The sequence below is a fragment of the Sebastes umbrosus genome, chromosome 18 (assembly GCF_015220745.1).
Source record: "Sebastes umbrosus isolate fSebUmb1 chromosome 18, fSebUmb1.pri, whole genome shotgun sequence".
In the NCBI taxonomy this organism is placed as follows: Eukaryota; Metazoa; Chordata; class Actinopteri; order Perciformes; family Sebastidae; genus Sebastes; species Sebastes umbrosus.
In genome coordinates this window covers 19,010,370-19,036,670 of record NC_051286.1, presented here as the reverse complement: position 1 = coordinate 19,036,670, position 26,301 = coordinate 19,010,370, and the positions used below count along the sequence as shown (strand labels likewise).

General features: G+C 40.9%; 2 protein-coding genes across 5 annotated transcripts in view; both read left to right on the top strand.

The window, feature by feature from the left end:
* Positions 1-6,758, top strand: part of LOC119476829 (bromo adjacent homology domain-containing 1 protein-like) — a 37,845-nt gene extending 31,087 nt beyond the window's left edge. For all 3 annotated transcript variants that reach the window (XM_037750385.1, XM_037750386.1, XM_037750387.1), the window contains exons 3-7: positions 1,156-1,514; positions 1,818-1,977; positions 2,130-2,209; positions 3,729-3,820; positions 4,942-6,758. In XM_037750385.1, the coding sequence (XP_037606313.1) occupies positions 1,156-1,514; positions 1,818-1,977; positions 2,130-2,209; positions 3,729-3,820; positions 4,942-5,131 (881 nt within the window). In that variant the 3' untranslated portion in view covers positions 5,132-6,758. The remainder of the gene's footprint in view (positions 1-1,155; positions 1,515-1,817; positions 1,978-2,129; positions 2,210-3,728; positions 3,821-4,941) is intronic.
* Positions 6,759-14,538: 7,780 nt separating this feature from the next.
* On the top strand, positions 14,539-25,935 carry LOC119476664 (echinoderm microtubule-associated protein-like 1). Of its 2 annotated transcripts, none has more exons than XM_037750084.1 (7): positions 14,539-14,918; positions 20,903-21,100; positions 22,376-22,505; positions 24,088-24,186; positions 24,542-24,570; positions 24,780-24,806; positions 25,083-25,935. In XM_037750084.1, the coding sequence occupies exons 1-7, from the start codon at positions 14,759-14,761 to the stop codon at positions 25,358-25,360; spliced, it is 921 nt and encodes a 306-aa protein (XP_037606012.1). In that variant the 5' UTR covers positions 14,539-14,758; the 3' UTR covers positions 25,361-25,935. The 2 variants fall into 2 exon arrangements, with proteins under 2 accessions (XP_037606012.1, XP_037606011.1); XM_037750083.1 differs by having other exon boundaries at positions 24,539-24,570.
* Positions 25,936-26,301: the final 366 nt, after the last annotated feature.

Here is a 26,301-nt window from a genome sequence, read left to right as displayed (position 1 = left end):
TCCTTTGTTGTTAAATGTTTGCCTCAGGCTCGTTATGGGGCCCAACATGTGTGAACGTTTCTGTTTGAGCTTTGAAAGTGTCCATCGCTTTAGGCTCTGACTTAGACTTAGATCTTCTTTGATAAGGAATCAAGCTCGAGGCTCATATGTAATATCTTCCGTATCAATTGTGTTATACAGAGTTGGACTGATGGATAAGATAAAATTAGCAGGTTGTTTTTAAGCTGATTTACAGGGGAAACTATGCAATTTGCTAATTTTATGTAATTTTTGTGTAACAGCAGCAACTAGGGCTGGGCAATATGACCATATATATTGTCAAAACGATATAAAAATGTCTATCATATATATTTGTCTATATTGTTTCTATCGCGGTATAGGCTAGGCCTATATTTATTTATTTTTCTCTATTATTTCCCTTAAAACTGTTTATGTCATTTTGCACTCAAGTTCTTAAAATAACAGTTACAGTACTTTTAAATGTCAAGTATTTTATTCACACATGAATATACAAAAATAGGCGTTTACCATGTGGTTATTTCAAATAGCCTATTTATTTAATGAATCCCAGAAACCATGCTCTATCATGATATACTGTACAGTATATGGTTATGAAATGACCTATATCGTGATAGAAGATTTTGGCCATATCACCCAGCCCGAGCAGCTACTCCCAATGGTGGCAGTAGCTCAGTCTGTTGGGACTTGGCTTGGACACCGGCCGGTTCAAGTCCCTGCACGGACCAATTACAGACTGAACTGGCAGCTGGAGAGGTGCTAGTTCCCGTTGAGCAAGGCACCAGACCCCCAAACTGCTCCCCAGGCGCTGTATAGTAGCTGCCTACTGCTCCTAAAACTAGGATGGGTTAAATGCAGAGACTAAATTTCACTGTGTGCTGTGTACAATATAATGTGTGATAATATACATTAAAGTTTGCTAACATTAGCTACCATTAGCTACTGGTCATAAAAGACCAAGAATCTAACCTGAGTGTATTGAACTTATTGCTTATGACTTCAGCTTTTCATCTAAGAGGACGATTGTGTCGTTTAGTCCTTTAAAAGTTACATAGTCTAGCTTTAAGCGCACATTTGATGATTTTGCTTTCTTGCTGTGTTATTTAAAAGTGATCCTCTCACCCTTTACTCTTCCAGAGGGTTACTCCTCCCCTCAGGGTGACCACAGCCCCTCCCTCCTGGTTCCCCCCTCCCTGCCCATCTCCAGCTGCCCTCTATCCAGTGTGCCCACTTCCACCCAGACTCAACCCCACCTGCTGACCCCCCTGTCGGGGCGCGACCAGCCCCAGGCCAGGTTAAAGCTGGCCACGGAGTGCCCGCAGAGCATTGAGCCCTCCAACGGCTCCCTGTCCATGGGCCGCACGCGGCTGCCCCAGAAACAGCCGTCGCCCTTGCCAAGCCTCAGCAGCACCAAACAAAAGAGAGTCAGCCGCAGACGCGCCACCAACGGCTGGCGGCCTGTTGGAATGCCCACGGAGAGGGATGTCTTTATCGCGGTAGGTTGTTTGTGAGTGTGTCTCTGAGTAGAGAAGATGAGCAAGAGATTAGAGAGCTTCTTGTCTCTCCACTGAGGCCTTTTCTCTTGTATTCCACTACCTGATAATACCCTGTGAGTGGAAACCATAGCATCCACACAGCTGCCTGGCAGAAAGGAGAAAAAAAGAATCAGCTCTAGGGGGAAAAGATAATTGTGTTTTGACCACACAGCTTCGTGTGACAGATTCCTTTTTGTCTTTATAATGAGAATTATATCTGTCCTTGTCGGTGTGTATGCGTGCATGTGTTTGTGTGCGTCTCAGGGAGAGGATGAGACGGCCCTGCGGCAGTGTTATGAAGGAGTGGAGAGGGACGGGGAAGTGATACATGTCAGAGACACTGTGCTGCTACGATCGGGCCCCAGGAAGAAATCCCTCCCATATGTCGCCAAGATATCATCGCTGTGGGAGGACCCCAAAACAGGTAAAGGAGACGAGATCATGGACAGATATGGCGGATGGATGGACGAAGGGACATATGGTCAAGATTGTTTACCTGTACCTGTGTGTGTGTGTGTGTGTGTGTGTGTGTGTGCGTGCGTGCGTTTGTGTGTGTGTCTCAATTTGCCTCCTCAGGAGAGCTGATGATGAGTCTTTTCTGGTATTACCGACCTGAGCACACACAGGGAGGCCGAGATCCCAGCACACACTGTGAGGTGAGGCTCCATTTAATGTTGCCTAGCGGTCAAATGACAGTTTAGCAGGAAGAACAGCAACAGCACACAGAAAAACACAGTGTGTTCCCTATTAAATACAAATAACTGAGGTAAATGAATGTGTGATGTGGAGATGTGTACTATTAAAGGACGAGTATTTGACATTCACACCAAGCAAAAATGAAACACATACATTTTAGATGATTATCATAATGAACATACAATTATCTAATTAGTACTGTCCCGTTTTATTTTACGGAGCCACAAAGTGTTCAACATTAACGACTGAAACTAATCATATGATTACATTCAGACAAAATGTATAATTTTACCATGAAAAGGTGAAATAATTCAATGCATTTTTAAAAACTCAACGAGCGAGGGAGAGAGAGCAACGGTGGACGAGCGAGCTATAGAGTGAATGAAGAGAGGGAGTGGCGTTAGTGAGAACAAAGCAGCGAATCAGAGAAATTAAATGCTATTTTTTTTTATTGTTTCCTGGCAGTTACATTCTAAAGCACAAATAAACACAACCACAACTAACTGCACAATTCTGCACAACCCTGCGGGAAGGTGCCGTGTTGCTGGATTTTGAATGAATTGCAGCCGAAAGGCAGGCTTCTGTCCGCTATGGCTCAGCGTTGCTCTTGGTAAAGGGGGTTACACTGTCTGGAGCACATACACATAAGAACACACAACCCGTTGTTTTTTTAGAAGATTCTTGCATATTATACCTTTTAGAAATGTGTTTAGAAAAGCACCAACATTTATTGTTGGTGCTGCTTATATCATGTTTTAGAAACAATTTAGTTGCACCAAGTGAAATTCTTGTTGTAAAAGACAGACAAAAAAGACATTAAGTTCTTTATGGCTTGTCGATAATATCATTTCTTTGGATAAGTTTATAACAACCATATGCTGCCTTGTGCTTTCACATTATAGGTTTTAATTTGGTATGCTGTGTTTGAATGTGGGAGGAACGATCATTTCCTTTGCATAATAGAAAGTTTGTTATGATCAATTATTCGTTCATTTTAAGTGATAATGCATAATTAGGTGTCCTGAAATACGCAAGAAAATAATGTGCAAGGAGGAAGTGAACAAACAGTCCCTGCTGCTGGAGACATTATTATCTTTCCCTCCGCAGCCCTGAGACTGTTGAAAGTTGGGTCGCACTTTAGTGTCACCACGATGCCAAATGATGATATCTCTGCCACCTCAGTCTTGCACGAACAAAAGAGTACGAGAGGAGAGCAATTTTCTCTGTTAGAAAGTGAAACACTACTCATGTTTCTACTCACAACGGATGTCTACAGCATGCGTTGAGTAGAACGGGGCTTTTTTTGTGTGTGGCGACATGTAAGGTGGGAAACACAGAAGCACCATCCTATTGCACAGGAACAATTATGGCCTCCTCTGCGTGCACAGTTGAAAAGTGTTGTCATTTCTTCAGCCCTCAGCCGGCACTACAGGAGACACTTGTGTTGATGTGACATTGTACACCCACTGTTGGTTTCAGAATGAGATTTTCGCCTCTCGGCATCAGGATGAAAATAGTGTGGCCTGCATAGAAGACAGATGCTACGTTCTCCCACTAGCCCAGTACTGTAGGTAAGTACACTCTCACACACACACACACACACACACACACACACAGAGGAATACACCCCAGCGATAGACGATAGCAGAAAGTCTCTTTAAAAGGTCTGTTCCTTTTAATTAACACCTCAGCTTCTGCGATATGTGGAAGCCTGTTTTTCTGACTTTCTTATCGCACATCGGTGACACTGCAGCTGTTAATGAATCGAGGGAACGCCAGGCCACAAACATTTGCTTCGACATCATTCGCAAATATGTTTCTAGTTCAGTTATTTTCAAATACAGCAGCATGAAGATATATTTGATTTGTCCTTGATATCTTTGCAGAAAGAGGATGAGAATCATACTTGCCAACCATCCCGATTTCACTGGGAGACTCCCGTTTTTCATTGCCCTCTCCCAATTTCCTCCCGGGGTCGCAATTCTCCCCTTTTTCTCCCGATTTATGGCAAATTTTTTCACACTTTTTTTGCTTTTTGTTATCTTAGCCTGTTTCTGGAACTGAACAGCATGTGTAATCCTTACTGTTTCCACCGGGACAACAATAGAGCTACACCAAATGTCGTTTCCCGGCGAAAGAGAGCAGTCTATGCTCGCGACACAGCGCGGTGTGAGCTCATGTTTGAGCTGCGCTCGCCGCTGGGTTCAGCACATCACAGCGTGCAGCGCCCGAAGTTGGGCTCTGCTCGAGGCAGTGAAAAGCTGCCGTAGCGCGACGCAAGCCATTAGAAATAGCGGGTTTCAGAGAGCAGTGGTGCCATTGTCGCATTGTGTCTGAAAGGACCTTCAGTGAGAGAGAGAAGGAGAGAGAAAAAGAGAGAGCTAACTGAATCAGGAGCTAAAAATGAATAAAATGATGAATATTAGTTTATGCCAGAGATTCACATGCCAAGTTCACACCAGAGGGGCATATTATTTAGTTTTCTTTTCTGAGGATTAAAGGTAAAACTAAAAGTTTAACATAAAAATGCTGTTGCAGTGTACTTATTATTTTGGTTCTTTTTAAGTCACCAGAATGCAGGAAACAAAGTCTCTGAAACCGCTTTTGTTTCGAAATCCTCCCTATTTTTAAGGCCTCAAGGTTGGCAAGTATGCAGAGTGTCACCTTTTTTCTTTTCTTTTTTTCTTTATAGATTTTGTGCCTTGGTGAAGCGGCGTGCCGAAGGCTCCCCACCCGGCAACGCCAGCATGGTGCCCTGCCGCCCCGACTTCGCCCCCCCTTCCCACCGCTGTGTGCCCACAGACGTCGACCCCGAGCTGGTGTACCTCTGCCGGCACGTCTACGACTTCCGCTTCGGACGCATCCTGAAGAACCTGCAGTAGAGGGTACACCCATGAATTAATCATAACATGGCTCCCCCCTCCTGGCGGGGGGTGGGGAGGTTGCTGAAGGACTGAACACCCCCGTCTTTTCCTGCTGGGGACGTCACGATCAGAGGGAAGGGGGGTGATGGGGCGGGGTTGGTTTTGGAGATGGACAGATGAAGCAAAAAGTGTTTGACACGTTATGAAGCACAGATCCCTTTAGTTGACTACAGAGGGATGTGATAGATGAATCCATCTCTGCAAGAGCACCAATATTTCCTGGTTTAGACAAGCGAGGAATTCATTCATCAGCTTGGATTTTTCAGCTTCCACAATGCTCTACATGGAGGCTTGTGTGCGTCCCCTCACCCCCCTCGCCTGCCAAGAATGCTGAACACCAGGCTGAACTGGGCTACTGTCAGGACGGCGTTTCCCCCAAAGCATCTTAGCACAACAATCATGTTTGTTCCATTTGTAAGCCAATGGCTCAGGAATGGTCCGTCGCTAAGGTGCTTCCGGGGGAACACAAGCCTGCGTTGTCAGCTCGATGTTAACGGTGTTCAACCAGCCGGGGCGAAGGAGCAGCTAATGGAGAGTGTCGTCTTGTTTCTCCTGATTTGAGTTTGTCTCCGTTTGTGTGTGTGTGTGTGTGTGTGTGTGTGTGTGAAAGAGAGAGTGGAAGAGCGAGTGTTGTCAGTGTGGATAAATGGATAAATGTGGGTATGTGTGATGGTTTTTTAGGAGGCTTTCAGGCAATCAAACCAAACAAGCAGCTTTAGAGGAAGCGGAGCTCTCTCTCTCTCTCTCCCCGTCCTCTCTCCTGTGTGCCACAGCGCACCGACACTGACAGAAACATTTTCATCTCGAGCGATGCTCTGCGCAAACTAAAATACTGTACCTGAAGGGGGTTTGTGAGATAGATTTTTTTCTTACCATACTCGTCTCTAGAGCAGCAGGGCTTCTATCACTTTACCACTAAAAATGGCTCTAAACTGATTTTATTAGCGAAAACACACATTTTCAAACCAACTCTCATCTCAGCCTGGCTCTGGAGAGGCTCTTCTTAAACGGTCCAATAGAGAGAGCCCTTACTGAGGAGTTGAGTCACTCCTGAGCCCTGTGAAGGCTTATCAAGACGTCGCTTTTTTGATTGTTTTTCCTCATATTTCTTCACCTTAGCTGTTCCCTGTGACTTGCCTTATGACTTGCAGGTAGAGCTTTAGGCAGCTAGTCTCACCACGTACAACTAGGAAGTGGTAGAACAGGTGTACTGTAATCCCAAGAATAAGATTGACTGACTGACTCAAAGCTATGACATGATCACTGGACAAAATGCACCAGTTTAGAGCTGCAACCAAGGATTATTTTAATCATCGTTTTGTCAATTAAGTGTCACAAAATAATGAAATGACGCTGTATATTTTCCTCACAGCCCGATGTGACTTCTTCAGTTATCTTGTTTTGTTCAACCAACACCCAATGATATTCAGTTCAGGGCTGCAACTATAACGATTATTTTCATTTAGAATCTGTTGATTATATTCTCGATAAATCAATTAGTTGTTTGGTCTATGAAATGTAAGAAAATGGTGAAAAATGTCAATCTGTGTTTCCCAAAGCCCAAGATGACGTCCTCAAATGTCTTGTTTTGAAGAAACCAGAAAATATTAATATTTAAGAAGCTGGAATCAGATAATTTTAACCTTTTTTTCTTAAAAAATTACTCAAACCGATTATCAAAATGGTTTGCGATTAATTTAGTAGTTGAAATCTAATCGATTAATCCTTGCAGCTCTAATTCAGTTAACTTATATGACAAGGAAAAGCACCAAATCCTCACATTTGACAAGCTAGGACCAGGCAGTGTTTGACTTTTTTGCTTAAGAAATGACTAAAATGATTATCGAAATAGTTGCAGATTTAATTTCCAGTCGATCAGCTAATGAAAAATGTAGCTCCCTTTTAAGTGCAATTTTCTGGCACATCTTAGTTAGTGACGTTTCGAGTAGATGCTCTTCTTCAGACTTAATAAATCTGTACAGAGACGCCATCTGAAAAGGTAATCGCTCTGGTCACATGATACCGCCAGTGACCCAAATACTCCACATATAATCACAGGTAATGTTACATGTTAGTCGATCGGTTAATCAATTGATCGACTCATTGGTTGCAGCTTTAAACTGGTCAGAAACGCAGTGCACTTCTCATGTCACCGATTTGCTGTGCTCTCCAGCTGCTCGTGTTGCGTCCTGAAACGCAATGTCTCTTCTACCCGTTCTATTTCTACATCCACACCAATTATTTTCTTCCTCCTCTTCCCTCTCCTCCCTCTCCTCCTCCTCCCCCTGAAGATAAACCAAAGGATGTCACACAAGCCAGAGTCCCCGTCTCCTCCCTCGCACTTCTCCTCCTCGTCAGCACTTCTTCCCTCGCTCCCTTTATTGTATTGCACTAATCCATTCCTTAATTACGACACTTTTTTTTTTTTGTTCCAGCTACTAATATCTTACCGCGGGGGGGAACATACTGTGTATCATTTATATGTGTGTGTGTGTGTGTGTGTGTGTGTGTGTGTGTGTGTGTGTGTGTGTGTATGTGTGTGTGTGTGTTTGGTAGAGAAGGAAACAGTTAAGGATGTCATGGCTGCTTTTTGTCAGTGCAAACTGTATATTTCTATTCTCTCACCGGTAGAGGAGTCGGCCTGTCGTGTTACCTGATGCACAACCTGTTGAATCCCATGGAAGATATACAGTATATATATATATATAACTATATATATATTACTAGAGTCATTCCATTTGATTTCTCAATCAGCTCTGACATACTTATATATAAATATACAGTATATATATATGTATGTATCCACACTGTTAATGTGATTAGATTTGGAAATGGAGGCCTGACGCGCTGTGTGGACAAACGTAGCACCATGTTAGACGTGTATTTGGATTAAAGGGGGGGTGGGGGATGGGGGAGGGAGTGGGTGGGGTGTTCAATACTTAATTGAGTCGTGGTGAATTTCAGACCACACTCATTCATTGCCTTTTAACCTGCAAGTGTTTTACTGTCGCTCAGAAAACGAGTAGTGTCGGAGTGTGTGTGTACCTTTAAGAACATAAAGAGTACCCGATTGCTTTCCTACACCGCAAACGCCCCGTTCTTCAACATTGGATAAAACGTTTCCAACACTCTAAAAGCCATCTTTAACTTTTTCTCTATTTGAGCAGCATGACTCCTAAAACCCAAAACAAATGATGATTCTTATTTCTATTAACGCCCAGATTCTTCAGAGAGGTAATATATATTCTCCTACTTTACAATTTCTCCTTATTAAGAATATTTTATTATGTCGATTTCCTAAGATGGCATATGCAATATATTTTTAGACTTAACTATTTTTGGAAAAATGAACTTAACAAATCAAGAAAAGAATATGCATTATTTTTTATTTTATTTCAAATTAGTTTGAAGTCATCACAGCGTTAATTGAGATCTGACCAAATGAAAGAAAGAGGAGAATGAAGGGACTCGATGCCGTCGTCGTATGACCTGAGGTTGTAGATAATTGGCGACGAGGAGCTCCCTTCCAGGCGATTTCTAATGAAGTGTACATATCTGAACCCAGGAAGCACCGGGCACTCTTTAAACAAGCAGACAGCCAATGCACAGTGTAGTATTTTTGCAAGATCTGTAATAATTATATTTAAAGTAAGAAAAAAAATATTTAAATGGAGTAAACAATACAATATATTAAGATTTCAATTTAACTTATTTGGAAATACTGTGTCTAATTGATTATTAACTATATCCTGTTTCTTTGCGCTCCAGGATAGCAATGATTTCTGTTTGTTTGTAACTTATAAGTTTAGAAATTAAATGGTTGAGTGGCGGTTTGTTGACAGAGATGTAAATGTTGTTTAGTTTCTATCGTTTCGTTGTCAGGGGGTGGAGACCAGACCAAAGCACACACCCTGGCAGACGGGAGAGCAGAAGTGATTTCCCCTTTGAGATACTTAAAGAATCTGACCTGAGACCTGTGGGAAGAGAAGACTTCTAGCTCTCCTGCCTAACCTGACTGACCTTAAGTGTGACGTTTGGGAGAATGCCGTGGCAACATGGTCACCTGAGCTCTTATTGATTCGTCCTGTTAGGAGACAGACAGTACAGCTGAGACAGGACGGGTCGTCCTCTGGGCTCCAGGTTCCCCTCAGGTGCCGATCCTAGACCAGTTTTCCTTCTCTAAATTTAGCCCAATATTATAGAGGGTTTTTGGTAAGTGTCAGGAATTGGGGACTGTATGAAAATTACTAGGGAGGGTGGGGCGGTGAGAAAAGGTGCAGGGTTATGTCATTAAAATTTTTGCTTATGTGACGGTAGTTTATATTTGTTGGTTCTCACCGCAGAATTATATTTTTTACGTTCATTTTCAGGGGGAAATATTTCTGTGCTTAAGTTTATCAGCACCAATAGAGTGGCTGTATTTGATCTATTTTGTTATGTTTGCCATAAATATGTTATTTTGAGATATTGAGGGGAGGGTATTGCAAGTTAGAGGGTCCAAAGTAAATATTTATATTGCTTGCTTTTTTATAAAATAAAATACAAGGCTGTGGTCGAAAATAGGATACACTGGACCATCCTTTACCAAAGGAGATGTTAACGTCCCACAATTCCTTGCAGGCACAACATTTAAAGCGACGCACTGTTCTGCCATTCATGAAAACAATATATGCTATAAGTATATATATATACACGCTTATCTTGCATAAAATTTTCACACAGTCATATACTAAATGGGATTCCTGTTAATATGAGTGGACAGTGACAACCATTTTGTTTCACTTTATTTGTATTTATTTATTTCAAATACAAATACGTAAAAAACAAGACAAGAATAACACATAAAATGAATCGTAAACATATAGCAAACTGTCAATAAACAAATAATCAACATAAATAAATATTACATGTCCGAAAAGGAGTAGGAAGAAGTACAGGCTACACATATGGTCCTACCCCTTCTCTAGAACTCAAACAATTAAGTCAATATTCATGCAAACTTTTGTGACTGGTAGCCTACATTCCTTTTTTTATTTCAATTCCAACCTTGGTAATGAAGTAATATTTTTATTTTTTTAAGGAAAAGTAGTTAGGAAAAATCATTAAGACGTAATTTTTTGACTTTTCGACCACAGCCTAAGATCTAGCTCCCCTCCCCACGCTAATAATTTTCATACAGTCCCTTATTTAAGGCATTAAAACGACACGGTTTTCCAGTGGGCTGAGAGGAAAATAAGGAGTTTTAATATAATGAATGAGTAGGTCAAATTGAGGATTTGCTGAACAGCTTCTCCCACAATCCAAATCAGCTGGCCACCGTTGCCTTTCTCCCAGATGTGCATTGACAGTGTTTGTCCCCTAGAGGGCAGGGATCCCTATGTGTGCAGAACAGTCTCGTGGCCACATCCCAAAGCTGATCAACAGCTTCCTCTCCTTGTCCTCTTTCCTTGCATCCTTAGTGCAGGAGCTTGCCGGAAAAGGAGATGAAGAAAGCTCAGTAAAGGAAGTCGCCATGAGTCATCCTCCGAAAGTGCTGGCCAGCCCTGCAAAAATAAAAGCACGGACTAGATTGTATGTTATTATTTATGTGACTTAATTTCCTTAGCTGCTTTGCATGGACACAGTTGCGTCCTCCGTTGCCATGACAACAAGGCAGGGCCGGCACTCGGGAGGAGTCTGCGTACGGTGGCAGGGGTCAAACACTGAGTGACCTTTACTGATGCCACACAGGAAGTGTGTTCGCTCACCATGAGTCACAAAAACAAAAGCACCCGACCAACCCATGAGATCCTGCTTTCTGTGTGGTCCGTATTGATGCTTATTGTCAACATATATTTTGATATATTTGGAAAATTAGGGGGGATATACAGTAAAAAGTCTAGATATTTTTGGAGTAGAGAAGCAACGTGTGTATCAGATTATTGTCACTTTGTCATGCTCTCTGAAAATCTCTTGGATTTTTTTGGAAGAATTATATAACATCCCTACTGATTTAATGTTCCATTGAAAGAATATTTATAAATTTTAAGTCCTTTGTGAAAATTTTGCGTGGCTCTTTTATTTCTTACATTTAAATCCAGTGTACGTACTGACCTTCTGCAGCTGTGTTTTCTATGCTACACGACATTGTGCTAAAGGGAAGCTGCTCTCGCTGCATGTGATCAGTAGGAAGTCTGGAAACTTCTTCCAGCAAACAACTGTCATGCTGCACAATCTCCACAGGAGGTCAGTAGTGAGACAGCATGCACAGGTCATGGTCAAACCCTCTTTGACCTTTTTATTTAGGCACCAAACGGCGTACAGTACACTGTCATCTGTTCATTTTAATACAGCAGGAAACCAGTTTCAACCTTCTCTATGTTTACCTCTCCACACATGTCCTCTGTCAGCACAGTCATTATCTGTCTTTGGCCTTTATCCCTGTTCAGGCCTCGGGGCATTAGGAATGTCCCGCTCACACACACAAACACACACACACACACCATACCACAGGTCCTTAGTGTCCGTTACACAGGGATAACAGCAGCCAGAGCAGATGATTAGTGTCTCATAATAATGTAAGTAGCTACACACTTTGACCTCAGGTACGCTGGTCCACTGTAAGGCTACCGGCTGCTTGGTGGTGTATAGGAACCTATATAGGATCTGGAGCAATTTGTCTTCACATATCACCTTAAAAACGATTTTCTCTTTCTCTTTAGTCCTTACATTTCGGTAGAAGTTTAACATACCTTAAAAATGCTTGTAATTAACCATTTGTTTATCTTTTTTATTTTTTTTGGCCCACCACCATCCCCTCTTTATTATCAGTAGCCAATGAAGGAATAGAAAAGTGATAATACTAATAATAATCATAATCTTAGTCAAACAAAATTACATAAAATAAAAAAAAAACAGGGGCGAATAAGCTGGCCACCTTGACGACATATAAACATATAAACAAGACAACAACAACAAAAACATTAAAGAGTGAAAAGTGACACATGTCCATCTATTATTTTGGATATCTTGGGGTTAAATCAACGCTACGATGTAAACAGACAAATATCAACGATGACAGAAAACAAGGAGCTAACAGACAGAAAATAAGGCCCATTTTCCCCCTTTCTTTTTTAACTGTAAGACGGGGTATAGGTAAAGGAAGGTAGTGTAATATGAAGATGATAGTGGTGATGGGGTGGCATTTAGCTTGTTTACCTTTTTAAAGTGTTAAGATATTTTCTAGCATTCTAATGCGTAACTTTAGATTTCATATAGATTAGTTTGTCATAAAGTTTTGTACTCTGCTTTTAAAAAAAGCAAGAATTATTATGGAACATACAGCTAGAAGATTTACTTTCTTATTAACACTCTTCTTTTTTTCAATAATATTTTATTGGAAAGAACATAAGGTGTACAGAAATCTTCAAAGAACAGTGTAAATGTAAATGATTGTCCCTCCAGATTTTGGTATTTTTCTGAATTAGAATCAATTTTATTTGCCAAGTACATACATACAAGGAATTAGACTCTGGCTTTTATGTATCTCTCTAAACGTACTTACACAGAAATAGAAAAAAAACACTACTTGATTCATTTTTCTGTTAGTGCTCTCTCATTAAGTAGGGTGATAGATAGACGGAGAGAAAGATGGATCGATAAATATAGAGAGTACTTTATTAACCTTAATGGGACGCATAAGGACGCTCAACGTGGCAAATAAGAAAATATAAAAAATATACAGTAGAACTAAATTTGAATTAGAAGTATAGGACCTTTACTCTAAATATAAACAATGACAGCGCCTGGTAAAAATATCTGTACATGGTTAGTGCAAGTTTAGTACACAGTATACACTGAATTACTTAAGTGAATATTAAGATTAAGAATTATATATATATATATACAGAGAGTGAAGAATGTAGACAGGTATGTACAGGTATTAAATATATACAAATGTATGTACAGGTATGTGATATTACAAGATTACAAGATATTTTTATTGTCATGTAGGCAAACAACGAAATTACTTTTGGTAACTTTTAATGACCAGCAGCAATAGAACAAGATAAAAACAAGACAATAAGATACAAACTAGAAGGATAAAAACACATAATAAAAGATAATAAATACTGAGAAGGTATTGCACAGCGATGATAAAGTGCTGGGGTAATTATACTACAGAGCGTTAGATCATAATAATAATAAGAAAAAAAATCACAGTTATAATTTAAAGTCTACCACTGAGCCTATTTATTACTCTTACATCTTCCTTTAAATGTGAGTTATATTCTCTGCCACATCTTAATTTATTATTTCCGTTCTATGTCTCTCCTGTTGTTTATATAACCAGTGTTTATTATTGTGTCTTATTTCCTTCCCAAATTGGACCACACATTGTGTCCTGTGATTGCTATATTAATAATATAATAACAGCAACAATAATCATCATACACCATTAGATACTGTATTTGTAATTCAGGGATTTTCAAGAATACAAAGAGTTAAAATATAAAGTGACGGTCTGTCGCTTTCTGCTTCTTTTCTATATACAGTTACACATATGTGATCACACACAGAAATGCATACAGACATAACAGGAAGTATGACTAGGTGAAGAGAAAGTGAGAGGAACAGAAAGGCAAAAACTCCACTTCTGTTATTTTAAAGTTAACATATGTCATAACATTTGATCACTGGCTAGGGGTCGACAATGCATCACCATCTTTCATATGATTTAGTGAAACATCAGGAGAAGAAATGTAGAGCAAAGCAATTCTTTAACATTGTGGGGGGGATGGAGGCTAGAAAGCTTTGACAGATCAGCAAAGAGAAGCATCTGCTATAGAGAAAGAATCAATCCAGCGAATGCAAAATCGACAGAAAGCCAGCTTACACTGGGGGGGAGACCCCGACACAATCGCCTAACTGGCTTTTCATCTGCTCCTGTTGTCTTTCTCTGTTGGTCTAATTACCACGTCCGGCTTATTGTCCTCTTGATGACTGTAATTAATCAAGTTCTGCTCCCTAATCTCAGAATCTCATCATCCTTACAGTGCACCAGGGCCGGCCACACACCGGATGGCAGCCTGATGTAAGCTCTTTTTGGGAGTGTAATTGTGTGCTTGTCTGCAACTTTGCATGCATTGCACAAATTGCATGCTCCCACCCTGCTGCGTTTGTGTGTGTGTTTGTGTGTTTTCTCAGCACACAGGTCAGTAATTGTTACTCATCGTTTCCTCCTCGAAGCTGTGTGTTTGCAGACGGGAGTTATCTCACAGGAAGTTATTTTAGGGCCTTTAATGTGAAGATGTTTTTCCCAGTGTGAGGCCTCCCTGATCCCGCTGTCTATACTCACTGTACCACTCTACTCTCTCATAGTCTCGTCCTCCCCTGAGCTTCAGATGGCTTACCAGCTCCTTAATCTGTCCTCTGAGTGACATCACCCTCTCCCTGCACCCTCCACACACTCCTCAGAGGGAGGGACGGGAAGCGAGAGGTGGTGGTGGATGCCGCTGGTGGTTTAGGGAAGGTGAATTAGCCCAGCAGTGAAGCGTATAGGAGACTTTAGTAGAGAGCACACAGGATCACTTCCGACAGACTGCCATGGCAGCGGGCATAGAGGAGGGGGACGCACACATGGAAGAGCTGGTGGACCAGGGCCTGGGGATGGAGGAGACGGCCCACGGCCTGCTGAGGAGGCCCTCGCTGAAGGAGAGCTACCACAGCGACTCCCTGCTGGCACCCGACACTGACTTCATGACAGGTAGAGAGAGCTGAGTTAATTGTGGTTTGTAGCCATGCAGGTAGTTTGGAGTTATTTCACCTCCACCCCGATATAATGGAGGTGAATGCAACTTGCTAAAGCATTGAAAAAATATGTTTAAAATGTTCAATTCTCATGAGATGTTTATCTTTTTTTTTTTTTTAATTCTTTTTGTTGGTATTTTTCCATTGAAAATAGAAGATACTCAAGGTGTTACATGTTTTTTAACCATATTTTACATAGAGAAATATATATATTTATATAATAACTAACCCCCCCTCCCTAACAAACTGACAAACAAAAAACTTCATGGTAAATTGCAAAATAAGTACTTAGTGCTACAAATTTGTATTATTGGGTGATCAAAACCGCAGAATACAAATAATAAAAGTAACCAGCAGCCAGTTGAACTGCAATGTCTCTATATGGTCAAAGAGGGGTTGCCGTAGCTTGAAAAATATGGCATGTTAATCTTAAACCTGTACAAATAAAACCCAAACTACCTGCTGGATACTACGAGGGGCAGGTGACCAAACAGAACTGACCCTTTAAAGTGTTCTGTATGAATGAAGCGCATCTTTACTTGCAATTAACAAAAAGATTAACTTCCTGCAATTTACCACGAACCAGGTGTGCATTCCTGCATGAATTTGCATAGGTTTGGTATTCTGATTTGTTACTAGAAAACAAAAAAGAACATGGGGAGTAAATTGAAAGTTATAAAAAAAAAAACTCCACTGTATCCAAGAAATAAATGCAGACATTCAATTTTAAGTTTAAAATGAACAACTAAAGTGACAGTTAATGTTTTATTTAGTGTGTGTTGTAACTTCTAAGGACTTTTGAGATTCTAATGACACAACAGGTGTGTCTCACAGGACTTTATATGATATTTTTGAATCAACATGTTGCCATCTAGGAAGGGATAACATGTTCATATGACTCACATCATACAACCAATTAAAGGAAATACTATTTTTTATTGATTTGTTCCGTTTCAGCTAGAATTATGGAAGCCCCTACAAAACCTGGTGACAGAAAAAAGAAAACACCCTTGAGGCACTTTTAGGCAGAATAAGGAGAAAAGTACCTTTTATTTATTCTGACATATTGGTTAAAGATGTAGTCAAATAGTCGCTATTGTTGTTGTTGGAAACATATTGTCTGTCTGTCTGTGGCTTCACCGCAATCAACATGAGTTACAAATAAGACAATAAGTAAGAAACAATTCAAACATCAGAGGAGTTCAATCATATGTAATCAAATACAGTTTCATAGGCCTATTACAGATGTACAATGTGCAAATTCTGCAAACATGAGACAAATGTGTAAATTCAGTGCAGGGTGAGGGTGAGGGGGATTAAATTTAAATTATTTAATAATTTAACTATGCTTATAGACATTTTCGGTGGCTCGTGGCAGTCTAAAGCACCTTCCTAAGGGATACACTTCAAATTGTATGTACGATGGATGGGACGGGTACAGGCCTGCTGCTTAGTTCATGTAGTGCATCTGTGGTTTCCCTATAGTTTTACTGTCCGTGTTAACCACTCTTGACAGTTTCCCTTTACATTTGACATTCAAGTGTCCGTACCAAGCGACCGCGTTAAAGGACAATATGCTTCCACCAGATTTAGATCCATGCCTGTAGTTAAATAGATTGGTTATACACTTTGTACTCGATATAGAACTTCCCAAACTGTTGAATAACCTCGTGAATATAGTGAATAAAAAGGCGAATTTCTTATTCCTCTTCTCCTCTTTGACACTTAACCTGTACAATGCTTTATTTGAACTAACAAGTTAAACACTAGTCCTGCATACCTGTCCAATGTCTCACATGCCACGCAGCCAAACTGTGGGTGTTATGGAATGTGCCTTGGCTGAGGAGATTTAGGGAAATGCCTCGTCCTTCCCCTCGGGGATATTAGTATCAGTGGACTAATATGAAGGACTGCTTGTGTGTCAGCATTCAGGGTGCTGATATGAGCAGACAGATGCTGTTCCTTCATTCAAGAAACACCATCTGCGGGCAGAGATTAAAACACTCCGCTGCTTCTCTATGAGTTATGCCTTCATGTATTTTCATTTTGCTAAGATGTATCCTATAATAGGCATATGAATTTTGAAACTGTAAGCGCTGTCCCGGCTGTTTGTACATGTGTGAATGTGTGTGTGTGAGTCAGAGGTGCAGAGATAGACTTCATGTTTGTTTGTTTGTGTGTTTGCATTTGCATGAAAGGCGTCCAAGGAGTCTGCCTGCTTCTTTGTATAGCTCAGTTAGTGCAGAGATTGAGCTTTGGGCTGCTAATTCCCTTTTACAGCACTGGGATTATGTGCTATTCTAATCCCAATCCCATATGGGGTGTGTGGAGGTGGCACGAGGATGTTGTCACGGCCAGGACAAGAGGAGAAACAGAAAAATCACAGGCCTACATAGAGTCACAACTCTCCACGAGAGACAGATTACAGCTGGCGGCGTGCTCGGATGATTATACTGAAAGTGTGTTCGCCCACAGCAGATCTGCTCTGCCAGGAGGAAGAACTCATATCTCAAAAGAGTTGCATCTTCCCAAGAACTTAGATTTTAACATTGTATAGTATGCATTTTAGAAAAACTATACAACAGGTTCCGAGGCTTCATAGACACTCAACTCTGAAAACTTTACAAGCATCACAGTTGAACAGTTTAGTTCAGAGGTTCTCAACCTTTTCATTCTTGTCCCAAGAACTCAAGTAGCCCTTCGACCCATCGTGTTCACAATGTGATCATTTCAGTTGATTTAAAACCTGATGATATTTAACTATTGATAGAAACATAGATATAATAGTGGATGCTAAAATGTTTTTCATATGTAAAAATGTGTTTTTCATAGGTCCATAGGCTTTCACATTAATACAACTTGGAGTGGTCGGGGCTGGACTTTTCAATTATCCATTATCCATTACCTATTTTGACCGTTAAACTACTTCAAGTTATTTTTGCAACCATTTGTCTTTTCTAAACTGTTTATCCATTACTTTTAGCTAATTATTTCTGCCGTTAAGCTATTAATGTTAGGCTACTTTTATCTAAGTATTTCTGCAATTTATCCATTAATTTTAGCTAAATATTTATTTTATTTATTTATTAATTTAAGCTAACTATTTCTGCAATTTATCCATAAATTTTAGCTAAATATTTCTGTCATTTATCCTTTACTGTCAGCTAAATATTTCTGCCATTTAGCTGTTAACTATACTTTTGTTTAGATATTTCTGCCAATTATCCATCTATTTTAGCTAACTATTTCTGACATTTATCCATCTATTTTAATCATATATCCCGTATTTTTACTGTTTGAACTTTGCTTGCCAACTATTTGATATCTTTATCACAACACATGATGTTAGGTTTTATATAGCGGACTCTATATGGGAATATATATTTTAATCAAATCATAATTTCTATTTTTTCAAATGAGTTGAGCTACTCCACAGTCTTTGTACCCTGTACTGACTGCGGACGTATCCCCTCTGGTACACTGGTTGGGAATCATTGTTTTAGTTCAGGTAAAAAAAAAGAATACTCCCATGGTCACAGATTGTGTCACTGGTCCCTTTTGCTCATAAGTAATTTGATCTGAAACCTGCTGGGAAATAATACGTCATTGCATAACTGCACTTCACAGCTGATTCCTGTGTTTGTTTTGAGCCTTGGTGTTCACTCTGCACCTTCAGTAAAGCATTGTTCTTATATTTTGCCTCCTCTTCCTCCTCCCTATTACTCAGACTGACATGCACTGTGACCTCTGTAACTCTGTGGATGAACAAGATGTTTAATGCGGCGTTAACACAAGAACGGGCCGCACAGGTTTATTTCTGCTGTTTCCTCTGTGTGTCTCCATCTCTCATAGTGACATGGGGCTTATGTGCGGGGGCGGGGTCAAAGAGGCTCAGTCTGAGGGATTATCATTGTAGTTTGCACGCCCACACACACACACACACATGCACACACGCGCGCATAGACAATTTAGGCTGAATTGTACGACTACTGAGATTTTAAGTATTATCAACCCCACCCCCCACCTTTATATAAGCACACACCCTGAGCAAAAGAGCTTAAAGCGCTGTCATACACATCACAGCATCCCAGGGTGTGTCAGGAGAGCACCAAGGAAACGTGAGAGGATCAAAACATCATACTGGAAACACTGTGATACTGCTTGGATGCTGTAAACAGAGGCGGACGAAACACCAGGCAGGCTGCTCCGTGAGTGTGACATAAGCGGAGCAAAAGAGATGAGATCTTAGTGGACACCAGCCAGTGGATCAGAATCAGATGGAGGGAGAGTCGGCCTGTCTGACCGGAGCCAGAGGAGGAAAAAGGAGAGTGTACTCGCGAGAGGAGAGGAAGAGGAGGAAGACGTCTGGTGTGATGGAGGAGGGCCCAACCGGCCAGCAGAGGCACCCTGACTACTCATCAGTGTCCAGTGTCTCCCACGGTATCCACCTCTGATCTATTGTTAATGTGTTGGACTGATAACTGCCAGCAGTAGAAGGAAAAAATCCAAGTAAAAATTGACTGAAAGAGAAATGATAGTGTGTTAGTGAAATTGTTTTTAGATGTGCACTCTGCTACCTTTGTTTACATGCTGCTGTGCTGTGTGATGATGAGGGTGTGGATGATCTGCTGTGTCCAGCTGTGCTGTGACCTCATTAGCTTGATTTTTACTACACGGACACGGGATGTTAAAGACCTTCTCTGATTATGTTTACATCAAAGAGACGAGCCTTAAAAGAGCATTTATGGTAGAATTTCATAAATAACTAATGTACATAATGCTTTGGCTTAAAGGGATAGTTTGGATGTTTTGAAGTGGGGTTGTATGAGGTACTTAGTCGGTGTATTACTTACAGTAAATGACGGTTGTCACGCCCCTGGTTTGGAGAAACAGACAGGAGTACCGACACCGGAGCAAAGCAATATAGTGCTGTGGACTGGGATGGCAGAAAAAACGTATTTTAGCCACCTAAAAGAACGGCTCACCTAAAAAAATCGATATCCGTTTAAGTGTACGCTGTATTTAGAATATTTTTTCCGCTTTATCTCGCCGTCAGACAGCCCTTTCCTTCTCCTCTCCGACTGGGAACAGAACTGAGTGAAACTTATCTATGCTCTCTCTAAAGCCAACAGGCTAAAATGACAAAAACAATATAGTTTCACTTTCAGTTCAGTTTGCCATCAGAAAATATTAATAATAATATAGCGTACACTTAAATAGATATAATCTTTTTTTTTTTTTTTTAGGTCATCTTTTCTTTTAGGTCTAAAATGTGTTTTTCCGCCATCCCCGTATGCAGCACTGTATTGCTTTGCTCTGGTGTCGGTACTCTTTCTGTTTCTTGATGCTGGGGGCACGCCAACCGTCATCTACTGTAGGTGATACACCTACTATGGACTACTACTAAGTACCTCATACAGCCCTACTTCAAAACACCTGAACTATACCTTTAAGTTTTAGCAAACATTTGGATGTGAAGGTACTTTTGTTTTATTTTTTCACCAGTCCTCCTCTGACGTTAGTGGACAGTTGGATAGCACTTTCTTACTTTGTGGCTGGAAGATTATTTTCTGTCATTCTCAAGATTTTCTCTTACCAAACGGTCGCATGGTTTCAGTATGAGTTCATTGCATATTCATTTCTTTCTTGACACCTCTCTCCCTCTGTGTGTGTGTTGTGTTTTGTATGTCACTGTCACCTCAGTTGGTTAACAAAGTCTTACTGACTGTTGCTCTTTGAGTTTGCTCTTTCTTTTGCTCTGTGAAATTCTGCATTTTTAAACATATACAGACATGGTTTGGAGGCTTGCAAATGTTCAATGGATGCCTCGGGTTCCTCTGCTTATTCTTATGGACGTTAAGCATGTCATCAGTTATGTAATGTCGTTGAAAATCATAACAAACAAACAACATAATCTGTGTCTATCTATCATTTCTTTAGATGACCGCAGCTCGGCAGCCAGCGGCCTGGACGTGGCCGACCGGCTGACCTACCTGGAGCAGAGGATGCAGATGCAGGAAGATGAAATCCAGCTGTTGAAGATGGCTCTGTCTGATGTCCTCAAGAGGCTCAACATCTCTGAGGAGCACCAAGCAGCTGCTGCCTCGGGTGCCGGCAGGAGAACGACGGGCGCTAAAGGTGAGCAAAGATCTGTGTGTGTGTGTGCAACAGCTTTCATCATGTAGACCTGTACTGTATATTGTAGACATTGATTTCTTTACAGTAATGGATCATTGAAGATGTGCTTCCTCAAGGAAATAATTACTGTAAACCAATTTTAGCAAGCAATATTATTGAGGCAATATTGGATTTATAAGTGACAGTTATCATTGTATGTTGGTCAACATGCATGAGGCATTTATAATGCAGAAAAAGAAGTGTTGTTATTGTATGTTCAGCATACAACGTTTATGTCTAAAGTTGAGGGATGCTTGCTAAGAGGGCTACCTTTAGGCTGCAAATAATGATTACTTTCATTATCAGTTAATCCATGTCATTGTGTCATTTGTTAATTTCTGCCTTTTTCCTTTTTACTGTGTAAAGCATATTAGTCAACATACTGTACATACGTTAAACTGTGCTATATAAATATACTGACATGACTCCAATTAATCATCAATCAATCGTTTTGTTTACAAAATGTCAGGAAGTAAGTGAAATTATTGGGGTCCTTGGGTTTCTTGAAAGGCACTATATAAGTCCAATTTATTATTATTATTTGTTTTGTCCAACCGATACTCCAAAACCCCAAAATATAGTTAACGATCATATGGACAAAGAACAGTGAAAAATCCTCACAGAAGCTGAAACTAAGGAATATGTGTCATTTTTGCCTCAAAAAGTGACTGAAACGATTAATCAGTTATCAAAATAAGTGCCAATTAAGCTTCTGATCGACTAATGGTTTCAGTCCAAATACTTTTATATATATTGTATAGAGTTTAAAAAGATTATCGACTTATATAATGTTAATAGATATGTTTTACCCTCAATAATCAGTATTAGAATCCAGTGGTCAGTCGGACTGTAGTCCACCATGTTTCTACTCAAAGATTAGATTTAATCGCTTTAGGAAACATGTCCGAATAATTCTTGACTTTCACCAAGATTCAAGATATTTATTGTCACGCCGGTTGTACAGGTACAAACGTGTGAAATACTTTTTTTGCTGGGAAGCTCCATTAAAATAATAAATTATATTACATTTACATTACAATTACATTTACATTACAATTATAAAAGGAAATACTTTATACAAGGGTATATTAAGAACATATGTATATTAAGAATATATACAGTATATACAGTATAAGATAAACAAACAGGGAGTCTGTAAGTGCACCTTTTTTATCCACCATACACAAACACACATACATCATACTTATCCCCCGTGTTGTGTGTGTGTCCCCTCAGCCCGGCCAGTGTCTCTAGCTCTGCCCTCCAGACCGCCCATGGTGACCTCCAGCGCTGCCTCCCAGAAGAAGAGCACCACGCTGCCCTCCAGCTCCACAGCCAGGAACTACAGCCCACTACCGCCCTACAGGTAAAACACTGCTGCTGCTGCTGCTGCTCAGTCTGAAGACAGAACATGATCTCATGAGACGGTCTAATACATGCAATATAAAATATTGTTTTTTAATATTTTGAGTGTTTTCTTTATTGGTTGTTAATTGAGAGAAAGTCAAGTGATAGAAGCTTTTTATCAGTATTTGTTCATTAAAACAAAAAGGTTGAAATTGTTGAATGATTTCTCAATGGGGAAGAAACTCACAGTGGCATTCCTCTCATCATGAAACACACCCAGGGCGACCATAAAGCTCCACAGAGTAGGCCTACACACACACACACACACACACACACGCATGCACACACAGTATTTACAGTAATGGAATACAGTCCTAATGAAGCAGCTTCAATCTCATACGGCAAGCTTCAGCTCTCATTATCTAATGTGCAAAAGTAATCAGCAGACACCCTCCATTATCCAAGAAACACCACACATGGATGCTCAACAATTATTTCAAACACTCGCCTTTTATTTCAAAGCAATAAAGCAGCAAACCTCTTCCTCTCTATTACCTCTCAAATGATACCGCAATGAGATATTAGTCAGAGAGCGAGATCGGCTCTCTCTGTGGTACCGTAATGTGCTGCTGCTATATCTGGAGTCTGCTGGTATAATTGCACAGAGAGAGGTAAATCTCCATTCACTTAAGGCTGTCCGCTCAGTATTACTGTAAGATGACCGTCATCATTAGCAGCAGTGGATTTCTCTCCACTCTCATCTCATCGTCTTTCTCTCTTAGTATTACTTGTTGCCTCCAGTTGCTTCCCATCCGCCCCGTGGCCACATCTGTTTTCATTCATTGTCTTTTGCGCATATCCATCACATTTAAGTGAAAGTAAAATATATTCAGCAACCCACCGACCCCCTCAGTGGGTCCGTTATTACAGTTATATGTCTGCAGCCAAGCGTGGTCCAAAACTACAGCACTGTATTTTAAATTCTAACTGTTTCCAGAAATATGTCATTCCATGGAAATATGTTCATATTTTTCCATCTGGCATGTTGCACCTGTAAAAATACAAAGTCATCTGAGATTTTACAGTAATATTTCACTCGATATGTGTGACATAGAACTGTAGATACTGTGTGGAACTGAGTGGGAAACTATTTGTCTTCATTTGAAGGTACTTGACAAGAATTTTAACTTTGGGGAGCCAAGTGGTTTTTGAGCCAAAAGCAGCTGTATGGAAGCAAATTAAACACTGGCTCTAGCGAGAGCCTTTCACGTTTTTACGTTACCTGAAGCATAGTTCTCTGACACACTTGCGAAACTGCGGTAACATGAGCCGCAGAGTGCAAAACCGTGGTACCGCCAGCCGCCGTCTGACTTCCGTTGCCCCGTTATTATGGTCAGGACGGCCTTTAAGCGAGGCGAACAGTGTTACTACAGTATTTTGCACTCGGTGGCTCACATTACCGCAGTCTTGGAAAGGGAGGAGTGAGCGGAGCGGTTGGTTGCAATTTGCAACCACACCAGTAGATGTTGCTAAATCCTACACACTGTACCTTTAAACAATAGACCCATGACGTTACAGTTCTTGTTTTATTTTCCTTCCAGTGGAGTGAGGAGCCCACCAGGTAGTGTGAAGGACAGTCCATGTAAGATCATTAAACGACCGACCTCGGCAGCTTCCACCTGTAAGAAGCCTCCAGAAGGGTAAGAAGCTGTTAATGCACGAGACAAATGTCTTTTCTGTGTAAAAATGCTGTTTCACATCACTTTTATCTTAATATCAATCTGTAAATGTCAGTTTGTTTTTCCACGTACACTTCTTGCAAACCAGGACATATATGCGTTTCCATTGATTTTGGGGTGACCCAGTTGTTCAAGGTTATTTCCAAACCCGACATCCTGTTCTATGTGAAAACACCTCATACCACAGAGGAACTTTACATTCTCAAAGCCCGTTGTTTAACTGTTTAGTCAACCTGAAACTGTGTCGCTGTATCTCTTACTCTGTTATCTGCCCTCATCGTGTCCTCCTCTGTCTCCTCTCTCATTATAACAGCAGCAAGTCCAAGGAGGCTGCAGTAAATGAAGGTAAGTGAGCGCTCCCCCTGCTTCACTGCAGTTGTCTTTTTTCCAGGCTGTATCTGGCAGCCTCACAACAGGAATGTGAAACAGCTGCTGACTAAGCTGCTGTAAAAAAAGAATTAAAAAAAAAAGATAAATGATTTAGCAAAAGACTGACATGACTGGTGCTGTTTGCTGCTTGTAAGTGAATCTGTTTGTGTGTTGTTTCTGTGCAGGGACGAGGCATGTGACACACTGCAAAGGTAGGATTCATCCCTAACGATATCTATACAATCTGGAAAAGTTACGTTTGAGTTGTTATTTTATCCTTCATTTCTTTGTCACATCTCACCATGACTTGTGTGCCTCCCCCTCACCCCTTGGACCCTTATTTTTCTCCTTATTTTGACCTCATCTCTTCTTCAAATATCCACCCTACTTGACCTCTGACCTCCGTTCTAACCCTTCCCTCTCACCGACCTCCCCCCTCCTTTGTCTATTCACTCACCCTCCTCACCTCATCTCACCACTTCACTTAGTGACTATGCAGATCTATCTGAGCCCCCTCGCAAGAAAGACTGGATCTTCTGAGACCGACAAATCCGCGGCGGCGGTGCCTGCCAGCAGCGGCCCCGCAGCCACGCCCAGCAAACCCCAGGCGAAGGGGGGCAGCAAGCCGGAGGCGAGGAAGAAGACGACTCCGTCCTTCACCTTGAACCTGCAGAAGACCACGACCAGCCAGAGCTCAGCGCAGGAAACATCCAGCTACAAGAGCCCGCTCAAATCACCCAGCCAGTACTTTCAGATTTGTTACTGAGGCAGGAGATAGATTCACTACAAAATGTGTCCCTGCTATCAAATTATTAATCGACCACTTGAACAGAAACTGCGAATAAAGACTTTCTTCAAATGTTGAAAAAAGAAAGGGAAATTGATTTTAAAATGGGGATGAGTGCACTTTTTAAATTGCAGGGACGACATGATTTTTGAGCATTTCGAAACATTTCAAGTGTGAGTAACGATAACACTGTTTTATGGCGTAATTATTTATTTCAAAGATAGTACAGTTTGAAAGCTCTAATGTGTTTTTAGCCTCCTCTGAGACCACAGTAGTCATAGATCCACTTCTCACATGCTAGTACCGTACTGTAAACGTTCTCTCCGTCTCTCTATATGTGAAGTTTGTAAGGGTGTGGGTGTCTGTAGTCGTCTTTGAGCGCTGACTGTGTTTGATGTCACTGAGTGTGTCTGTCTCATTCCTGTGTGCTGTGATGTTTCCAGTTGTTTTTGTAGTTGATGTTCCACTTTAAACTAATATACAGTGTGTACCAGAATCAGTCAAGACGGCTCATTCTAGTTCAGGACAAACAATAAAAACACTATGATCACTAATGGGATGACTTTTTCCTTAAGTATGTGAGTGTGTGTATGTGCAGGGTTGGGCTGCTACCTAATTGACCCGACTACATGAAGAGTACTTTATATTCCCGCTGCAGAGATCCTTTTACACTATAGTGTGCTGCACTTTTCCTGTCACGGTTAAGTCCAATCAGCCCCTCGGGGAGCAAGAAAAGTGCGGTCACCTTAATCGGCCGTTGAAACCCTTCTCTGGTGGTGATGATGGGAAACGGTCTTTTACAAAGTGACTGCAGCGAATGAACAGCCAGTGAATGTTTTGATGAGCAGGAAATTGCTGAAAATCATGTGCCATGACCTTTTCAGTTGGAGAAACAGTCAAATGAAGACTTGTGGAAAATG

Coding starts and splice junctions, on each gene's coding strand:
- LOC119476664 (XM_037750083.1), top strand. CDS start 14,759: ATGGCAGCGGGCATAGAGGAGGGGGACGCACACATGGAAGAGCTGGTG. Junction 14,919..20,902: donor CGACACTGACTTCATGACAG/GTAGAGAGAGCT, acceptor TCATTTCTTTAG/ATGACCGCAGCTCGGCAGCC. Junction 24,187..24,538: donor TGTAAGAAGCCTCCAGAAGG/GTAAGAAGCTGT, acceptor TCATTATAACAG/CAGCAAGTCCAAGGAGGCTG.